At 45.7% G+C, this 9,708-nt stretch overlaps 3 protein-coding genes across 3 annotated transcripts; all 3 read right to left on the bottom strand.

Moving 5' to 3' along the window:
* Nucleotides 1-1,522: 1,522 nt before the first annotated feature.
* PtA15_5A708 (uncharacterized protein) lies at nt 1,523-4,232 on the bottom strand (the record flags this gene model as incomplete). Its single annotated transcript, XM_053169498.1, has 3 exons — nt 1,523-2,494; nt 2,555-3,008; nt 3,151-4,232. The coding sequence occupies 3 exons, from the start codon at nt 4,230-4,232 to the stop codon at nt 1,523-1,525; spliced, it is 2,508 nt and encodes an 835-aa protein (XP_053020689.1).
* Nucleotides 4,233-4,424: 192 nt separating this feature from the next.
* PtA15_5A707 (uncharacterized protein) lies at nt 4,425-5,693 on the bottom strand (the record flags this gene model as incomplete). Its single annotated transcript, XM_053169497.1, has 1 exon — nt 4,425-5,693. The coding sequence occupies one exon, from the start codon at nt 5,691-5,693 to the stop codon at nt 4,425-4,427; it is 1,269 nt and encodes a 422-aa protein (XP_053020688.1).
* A 1,188-nt stretch (nt 5,694-6,881) lies between these two features.
* On the bottom strand, nt 6,882-7,199 carry PtA15_5A706 (uncharacterized protein; the record flags this gene model as incomplete). The annotated part of the gene is made up of 1 exon (XM_053169496.1): nt 6,882-7,199. The coding sequence occupies one exon, from the start codon at nt 7,197-7,199 to the stop codon at nt 6,882-6,884; it is 318 nt and encodes a 105-aa protein (XP_053020687.1).
* Nucleotides 7,200-9,708: the final 2,509 nt, after the last annotated feature.

The raw sequence follows: 9,708 nt of genomic DNA, 5'->3' as shown, positions 1-9,708 counted from the left end.
TGGGAGTTCTTCCTTGATATTGGTACCAAAATGTTCACATGCCCTCAAAGATTCATTATGTACCTTGAATGACGACAAAACCCCCAGATGTAGCAGCCACAATGTTATCAGTTGCCAAATATGACTAATTTGGTAGTTTCTTGGTGTTTCTCCCACTATATCTCAGCGCAGCATGGGAGTTCTTCCATGATATTGGTACAAAAATGATCACATGGCCTCAAGGGATCATGTTTTACCTTGAATGACCTCAAAACCTCCAAATGTAGCAGCCACAATGTGATCAGCTGCCAAATATGACTAATTTGCTAGTTTCCTGGTGTTTCTGCCACTATATCCCAGCGCAGCATGGGAGTTCTTCCATGATGTTGGTACAAAAATGATCAAATGCGGTCAAAGATTTCCTGTGTCCCTTGAATGACCACAAAACCCCCAAATGTAGCAGCCACAATGTGATCAGTTGCCAAATATGACTAATTTGGCAGTTTCTTGGTTTTTCTGCCACTATATCTCAGTGCAGCGTGGAAGTTCTTCCATGATATTGGTACCAAAATGTTCACATGCCCTCAACGTCTCAATTTGTACCTTGAATGACCACAAAACCCCCAAATGTAGCAGCTACAATGTGATCCATTGCCAAATATCACTAATTTGGTAGTTCCCTGGTGTTTCTCCCACTATATCTCAGCGCAGCGTGGGATTTCCGCCATGATATTGGTACCAAAATGTTAACATGCCCTCAGAAATTCATTGGGTTCCTTGAATGACCACAAAACCCCCAAATGTAGCAGCCACAATTTGATCAGTTGCCAAATACCTCTAATTTGGTAGTTTCTGTTGTGAGTAGAGCTCGTAAATAATGGATACTTTTCAATCTAGTATGGACAAGTAGACTAAATACAAGTATGTGACATGTGCCGCAGTCGAGTACTATGACCATGTCGCAACATCCCCCCCCTCGACAAGAAACCAACACTAATATGGAAAATGAAAAACAGAAAAAAAAAAAAAAACAGAAGAGGAACAAAATAAAAGGAATAATAAGGAAAATAAAAATAACAACGAATAAAATAAGAGGCAGAATGTGTATGGGATAGCTGAGAGTAAAACAGAGGAGAAGAAATTAAAGAAGAAATTAACCCGCATGACCTTGAACTACCGCTGCAAGATGTTTGTGTGCTGATTTTCCCAAAGCTTTTGTCAGGATGTCGGCCAGTTGTTCTTTCCCAGGGATCCACGTCAGAGAGGTTTTTTGTTGAAAGAGAGCTTGGTTTGTAACATAAAAGTCTTGTTCTACATGTTGTGCCCTCTTGTTGGAAGCGTCCTCACAACCAATCTTCACAGCTGACTGATTGTCACAGAGGATTTTCACAACACAATCCGCTCCAATAATGTCCGCCAGTAAGTTCCTGATCCACAGTGTGTGTCTAGTGTTGTGTCCAAGTGCCATGTACTCCGCCTGGCACGTCGAGCTTGCCACTGTAACCAGTCTGCGTGACACCCACATGATGGGCGCACCGTACAGTCAAATGAGTACACCGTATGATGATCTGGAGTTGGGACCTCCCCAGTTTGCATCGACGTAGCAATTCACCGGTGAATGGCAAATCTTAGACGGTTGGATCTTCAGTGGCATGTCCCTTGATTTTGCTAGGTAGTTGATCAGATGGCGTAGGCCTTTCCAGTGGATCGTTGAGGGTCGGGCTGAGAAATGTGCAAGATAGTTCACACTGTACGTGATATCGGGTCTAGTTCCAACAGCAACATAGCTGAGACTGCCAATAGCAGATAAGTAATCCGTACTGTTCACTCCCGGCTCTTTGTCGTCAGAGTTAGCAGAATACCCTTCCGGGAGCGGAGATGATGCAAGAGAGACACCATCCCATCGTTTATTCAGGATTTTCGAGATCAGACAAGGTTGTCGTAGTTCAAAACCATCTTCCGTACGCGTGATCTTGACTCCCACCATGCTTGAAAGACCTTCTTCCCACTTGATTTCCAAACTTCCTTTTAATTGTGTTTCAAGTAGTTTGAGTGCCTCATCAGAGGAGCCGGTGACAATACCATTGTCAACGTGAACCCAAATTATTGAACGGTTGACCTTTTTGCTGAGAGTGTAAACACTTGAGTCATAATAACTGGATATGTAACCCAGATCAGCTAGAGTACCGCGCAGGTGTTTCCACCAGCATCGAGCAGCTTTTTTCATCCCGTAAAGTGCCTTCTTCAGAAGGCACGCTTCCCCTGCTTCGACGTCTAGCCCTTCAGGCGCCTGTACCCATACTTCTTCATCGATGGGCGCATTCAGGTAAGCCGCCACGAAATCAAAGTTGTAGACGGGCCAGTTATTCTTTGCTGCCAGAGTAAGCAGGATGCGCATCAATGTGAAGGTCGCCGTTGGTGCAAACGTGTGCGCAAAATCAGTCCCCTCCTTTTGATTAAATCCTTTGGCTACGTAAAGCACCTTGAACTTGATGGAACCATTGGAATTGGTCTTCTTTGCAAAGACCCATCTAGCACCGAGTTTTCAATGTTTGCTCGGTAGGCGGCGTACAACCCAAACTGATTTTCTCTTCAGGTTGGCCAATTTGGTATTGATAGCCTCCTTCCATCGCGCTGCATCTTTGGATCGCATAGCTTCTTTGAAAGACGACGGGATCTCGTTGGACTCATCGTGACAATCCTTTAATACCGCATCAACTGCCTCTTCTTGGAGTTCAACTTGACGCTCTTCGGTGAAGTCACCCAGCTCCAGATGTCTTGATTCTGCCGCAGGTTTGGTGATCAATGGTAGCATTTCAGCCTTCTTCAAGTCTCCAGAAGTCGCCACGACCGCGGTCAACGGTAGAGCGTTGCGTCCAAATTCCGCCCAAGCGGAGGATACCAGCTTCTTGGTTGCAGGGAGCCAGAACGTCCAGCCTTTCGACTCCGCCAGGTGTCCTACAACTAGCCCTTCAACTGCTCGGCCGTCCAATTTCTTTTGTTTCTCCGGTGCCACAAGGACGTAGGCTCTGGACCCAAAAACCCGTGTTCTATCAAGCTGAGGTTTGTCTCCGAAGAAACATTCATACGGAGTCTTCTCTTTTGTTATCCGATTAGGTATGCGGTTTAGTGTCCATGCTGACCACATAAAGGTGTAACCCCAAAACTCACGTCCCATCGGAGACCGTACGGTTGTAGCACTCCGCTGCTCCATTTTGGAAATGGTGATATGGCAAGGACCGTTCAGCCACGACACCTTTCTTACTGAGGAAATCCCCAAGGACTTTTGAGTCAAATTCACCACCGTTGTCAGATTGTAGTATTTTCAATTTGCTGTCGGTCTGAGTTTCCCATTGCGTTACGGTTTGCATCAGTATCGCCGCCGCTTCCCCTTTTGTTTTTAAAATCTTTACTTCACTGTAAGACGTGTACACATCTCGAATAGTTAGCGCATATTTTCCGCCGCTCAGCGTTGGTGTGTCGAAAGGGCCCATTAGGTTGACACAAACTACAGATAACTTACCAGACACACAATTTGAAGGACCGAGTGCTGACGTCCTAGTTGCTTTGCATATGGCGCACACGGGGCATTTGATGGAGCCTCTGGGCATTGTTGCAGGCAAACCATATCCAAGCTGAAGCTTGACCATTCTCCTTATTTTCCTGAGGCTAGCATGTCCAAACAACCAATGCCAAAAAAGGAGGGTCTTCTCATCTGCAGTAAGATCCTCAGCGTTCCATGTGAACTGGCTATGTTCAACCAGAGTAGGTGACTTGAAAACGGCATGTGCCTCAATTGCAGGTGAGAAACAGTTGGGAAACAAAGTAGATGGGCAGTAGGGAAGGGAAGAGAAAGCACGCATAGGTCGAATCACCGGCCACGAGTTTTTTGTCGCATTGAATATGCTTCGGAGGAGAACTTTTCCGTCGCTAGATAGCAGATCAATAGAGTCAAAATTAGTGTTTACTTTGAACTGAGCATTTGATTTCTTGAACGCAGCAATGGAAAGTAGAGTGGACCTTGCTCGCTCATAGTAATAGACCTTCTTAACAGCGATAGTCATTTTGTTCATCCCGGCAAATCTCAAAGTACCCGTACCTGTGATGAAATCACACGCCAAGTCAGTGGCAACCTTGACAGCAATCGGTTGTTCTAGCAATGTGAAGTCAAACAGTGCGTACCTGTCCCCAGTGACATTATCTGAGGCACCGGTGTCCCAGATGACTTCTTGACCGTCGCGGTCTACGGTCATTTCCCGGAGATTGAAACGATGGCCAGTGGGTTCGGCTGACAGGTCTTCATTCTCAAAAGTGTATTTGACTTCTTCCTCTTCCTCTGAAAACAAGTCAGGGTTGATTTGCCTTGTTTCCACAGTTTTTGTTGGTGGGACAGGGTTACCGGTCCTGGGGTGCGATACTCCAGTGGGTCGGGAAGAAGGATTTTGTCAAACTTCTGGTTGGGATGGTTTGATGTAGGGAATGCGGCTGTAATTGTAAGTAACCGAGCATGAGGGAAAGCTCAGACAGGGAGGGGGAACGGTGCCGGTGTTACGTTGAGCTTGTGTATTCTTGCGGCTGGTTGGGCAATGTGGAGCAATGTGTCCAACTTGCTTGCATATGTAGCAATCCGGAGGCTTCTGTACTGCCATAGCAGTGATCTTTGAGTCTTCAATTGAACCTGAGATGTTTCCTGAAACGGGTCCTGAAAAGCTAGAGTCTGTTTGGCTAGCTAGTGAGACTTTTAAAGCAGACAACTCCGCACGTCCTGTTTCTTCCGCTAGTCGTTGTTCAGAGCGGGCTGCATCCCAAAACCGGAGGATGTCGTTGGAGATCGGATTTTCAGATTCATGGGTCTCCATGAAGAGGTCTACTTTGCGATCCAGGACAGGGCAAAGATTGGTGTTGAGATTCGATTGCATGATGAATCCCATAACGGTGTCCCACGTGAACTCCACACGCTGCTCGATGAACGTTTTTGCGCATCTGTCAAATGCTGCGATTGCCTCGGCCAAACTGCTGTAGTCGGTAAGATTGATTTTCTTGAGGGTCTCCCACGCTTGGAGTTGCTTCGCTCTGTTGATCACACGAAACTTGCTAGTCAAGTGCTGGACGACTTCAGCTGAGTTGTTGAGGTCCAAAAGGTCGTAGGCCAAGTCGCAGTGCACTGAGGAGTGTATGATTTCACGGGCAATCTGCTCGTGATGCGGGTCGGCAACATAGCCTTCAGCGGGCGTGTAGAAGTGTTGGTATTGAAAGCGCTCAAAAGCGACGACGGCCAGGGCGGCTTCCCACTCGGTGATGTTTGATCCATCGATCTTCAGGATGCAATCGGGGTGGATTTTCTTAACCGCCGCTGAAGCTATAGCCGAGAGTTTAGTAGCCTCATCGAGTAACAACCGTTGTCTGATCCTTGCATCCTGATCTGCCCTGCGATTCATCACTTCGTGGTGTCTGGCGCGCTCCTCTTCACGCTGAAGTCTCATTTCTGCTATCAGGCTGGCAATGTCAGCCTGCGATGGCATCTGAGGAGGGGTTGTTGGTTCGGTTTGATTGAGAGGTTGTGGAGAGAGATTCTGGACATGTGGAGGGCCTTCCGTCCGTCGCCAATTCGTGGCAGATGAGCCAATCATTCTGTCCGTGAGCCTTGGTTGGAACATGGTTTCCTCGGGTAGATCTTCTGAAAACGCGCAAGCCTTCCCTTTATCAGCACGCATGAATGAAGAGGAGTCAGTACCACGATTGACGTCTGTTGCTGCACAACCAACCCGGCGATGGAAGAAATTGTTTGACGTAACCTGAGGCCCAAGGATGTTTTTCAATGTTGGATTCTTTGGTGTGACCCGGTCGATGGTTTGTGTTGAGGGTAACTGAGGTGACACAAGACTAAGAGAGATTTGACGAGGTGTCGAGGACAAAGTCCGAGCACAGTAAGTCAAAGTAAAATCATCATTCAGTGAGAAAGGATAACAGTAAGAAGAACAACTAGACTATATACATGTATAATATAGGCTAAGTTGTGGGTGTATAGGTTAGAAGCATACTACATAGGGAAATGCTAATACACTATCTTAACACACCCCCTTGCTGATAACTCTATACAGGACAAGTTCTACTTGTCCAACCTTCACATACCCAGATCTTGAATGGCTTGGTTAGGCCAAAGGGGTTAGTCAGGACAAGCAGCTGTCAGTACATACACCCACACTGAGAAAGGCAACAATTTTTATGAACCAAGGTAGAGATCCATCCTACACAAGCAGCAGGGAAAAGCATTTTTCATCTAATATATCCAACAAGTGGAGGGTAGGAATTACCTATAAGGCTAGACCGGAGTTGCCATCGCCAGAACGGTATTGCTGTGTCTTGATGGTGTGGGGTTTGACCATCAAGAAACAGCCAAAAAAAAAAAATAATCTGGTCACCTTGGGAAAGAAATGTTAAAAAAAAAATCACTTTAGCAGTAAACCAGAGTCACATGAGGCGGTTACACAGGCTAAGGAAGTGAAATAGTAAAAGAAATGAATTGCTAGGGGCTACCAATGATCACTTGAAGCCACCGAGAATTTCTGGAGACCATCAAAAGTTGCTGGAGGCCGCCAAGGGTCGCTGAAGGCTATTGGAGGTTGCTGGAGGCCGCCGATGGTTGCTGCAGGCCGCAGAGGGTCGTTAGAGGCCACTGAGGTTCTGGAAGCTTGAACGAGTCTGCAGACAGTTGATCGGGGTCGGAGAGAGGCAATCGAGGCTAGAGAGAGTCAATCGAGGCCAGAGGGAGTTAATCAAGGCAAAAGGGAGTTCCTGGCCGGCGTAGATGGCTCCTGGCAATCATGGAGGGTCCAGGCGAGCTACGAGAATTCCTGATGATTTGGACGAGCTCCGAAGGGTCCTGGCGAGTTCGAACGCACTCAGGTGAGTACCGATGAATCCTGAAAGGTTTTGAAGGGTTCCAACGGGTTCCGAAAGGTCCTGACGAGTTCAAACAAGTCCTGAGATGGACCAGACGAGATCCAATGAGCCCTGATGAGTACCAACGAATCCTGAAGGACCTTGACAAGATTGGACGAGTTTGAATGAACGGCAATGTTGCTCGAACGACTCCTGACGATCTCCAAAGACTTCAGACAGCAATTACGAGTTCCGAGAGCGACAACGAGTCCGCAAGCAACAACGAGTCCCGACGAGTTCATGAGCAACAACAAGTCGGAAGCCAAGTAGCGCCGCATACGGGGGGAAGGACGGGGTTGAGTTTGAAAGAAAAAAAAAGTCCGGAAGAACGAGTGATACCAGTGGAAGTGAGTGTGTAAAAAAAAATATAAAGGTGTGACAGGCGGAGCACATGGGTCTCATAACCTGTTGAGGGTAACTGAGGTGACACAAGACTAAGAGAGATTTGACGAGGTGTCGAGGACAAAGTCCGAGCACAGTAAATCAAAGTAAAATCATCATTCAGTGAGAAAGGATAACAGTAAGAAGAACAACTAGACTATATACATGTATAATATAGGCTAAGTTGTGGGTGTATAGGTTAGAAGCATACTACATAGGGAAATGCTAATACACTATCTTAACAGTTCGCAGACCTGGAAGCGCCCCCAGTCGGTTTACGGCTCCTGGTATGTTACGTCTGGAAGGGGGTTTGTTGTCGGACATGGTGGGAGTGGGCAAAGGGAAAAAAGTGAAAAAAGTGGGGGGGAAAGAAAGAGAGAGAAGATAGAAAAAAAAACGGAGTGGAAGATTCAGAGTTTTGTTGATTGATTGGTCAATTCGATATCTTGAGGGGCAAACTAACTCCTACCAACTTTTCAGTCGATATCGCTAAGCTTTGAGTTTCGGCAAACCTAGTCCCGTCTGTGTGGTTATGGGTAATTACTCCAACCTAGACGCCTGCAGAGCGTTCGCCACACAGTACAGACCCAGGAGATTCTAGCTCTAGCCTTGCTCAGACTCTTAAGCGGTTATTACGGAAAAGTTTGGCGTCGATGATGAAGGTTGACTTGGAAGGCAAAAATGATGAGGTTTGTCAAATTTGAGTGATAACAAAAGAAGAAAGAAAAAAAAGCTTGCTGGCAGACTACTTGTGGCTCGTCCTGAGAGGACTACTTGCTCGTCCAGAATGGACTACTAATTATATACTCATCTATGCGCCGGTTACTTGTATAGAGGAAAAAAAAAACAAGCTACTCTAGCGAGAGGCTCATAACCTGTTGTGAGTAGAGCTCGTAAATAATGGATACTTTTCAATCTAGTATGGAAAAGTCGACTAAATACAAGTATGTGACATGTGCCGCAGTCGAGTACTATGACCATGTCACAACAGTTTCTTGGTGTTTCTGCCCCTATATCTCAACCCAGAGTGGGAGTTCTTCCATGATATTGGGACCCAAATGATCACATGCCCTCAAAGATTCATTGTGTACCTTGAAAAATCACAAAACCCCCAAATGAAGCAGCCACAATGTGATCAGTTGCCAAATATGACTAATTTGGTAGTTTCTTGGTGTTTCTGCCACTATATCTCAGTGCAGCGAGAGAGTTCTTCCACAATAATGCTACCAAAATGTTTGCATGCACTTAAGAATTCATTGTGTACCTTGAATGACCACAAAACTCTCAAATGTAGCAGCCACAATGTGATTAGTTGCCAAATATCACTAATTTGGTAGTTTCTTGGTGTTTCTGCCACTATATCTCAGTCCAGCATGGGAGTTCTTCCATGATATTGGTATTAAAATGATCAAATGGCCTCAAGGGATCATGGTGTACCTTGAATGACCTCAAAACCTCCAAATGTAGCAGCCACAATGTGATCAGTTGCCAAATATGACTAATTTGGCAGTTTCTTGGTGTTTCTGCCACTATATCTCAGTGCAGCGAGAGAGTTATTCCATGATATTGCTAAAAACATTTTTGCATGCCCTTAAAGATTCATTGTGCACCTTGAATGACCACAAAACTCTCAAATGTAGCAGCCACAATGTGATTAGTTGCCAAATATCACTGATTTGGTAGTTTCTTGGTGTTTCTGCCACTATATCTCAGTCCAGCATGGGAGTTCTTCCATGATATTGGCATAAGAATGATCAAATGGCCTCAAGGGATCATGGTGTACCTTGGATGACCTCAAAACCTCCAAATGTAGCAGCCACAATGTGATCAGTTGCCAAATATGACTAATTTGGTAGTTTCTTGGTGTTTCCGCCACTATATCTCAGCCCAGCGTGGGAGTACTTCCATGATATTGGTACCAAAATGTTAACATGCCCTCAGAGATTCATTGTGTACCTTGAATGACCACAAAACCCCCAAATGTAGCAGCCACAATTTGATCAGTTGCCAAATATCACTAATTTGGTAGTTTCTTGCTGTTTCTGCCACTATATCCCAGTGCAGCATGGGAGTTCTTCCATGATATTGGTAAAAAAATGATCAAATGGCCTCAAGGGATCATGGTTTGCCTTGAATGACCTCAAAACCTCCAAATGTAGCAGCCACAATGTGATCAGTTGCCAAATATGACTAATTTGGTAGTTTCTTGATGTTTCTGCCACTATATCTCAGCGCAGAATGGGAGTTCTTCCATGATATTGGTACCAAAATGATCAAATGCGGTCAAAGATTCACTGTGTACCTTGAACAACCACAAAACCCCCAAATGTAGCAGCCACAATGTGATTAGTTGCCAGATGTGACTAATTTGGTAGTTCCTTGGTGTTTCTGCCACTATATCCCAGC

The sequence above is a fragment of the Puccinia triticina genome, chromosome 5A (genome assembly GCF_026914185.1).
Source record: "Puccinia triticina chromosome 5A, complete sequence".
NCBI lineage: Eukaryota > Fungi > Basidiomycota > Pucciniomycetes > Pucciniales > Pucciniaceae > Puccinia > Puccinia triticina.
This window is presented reverse-complemented; position numbering and strand designations above follow the sequence as displayed.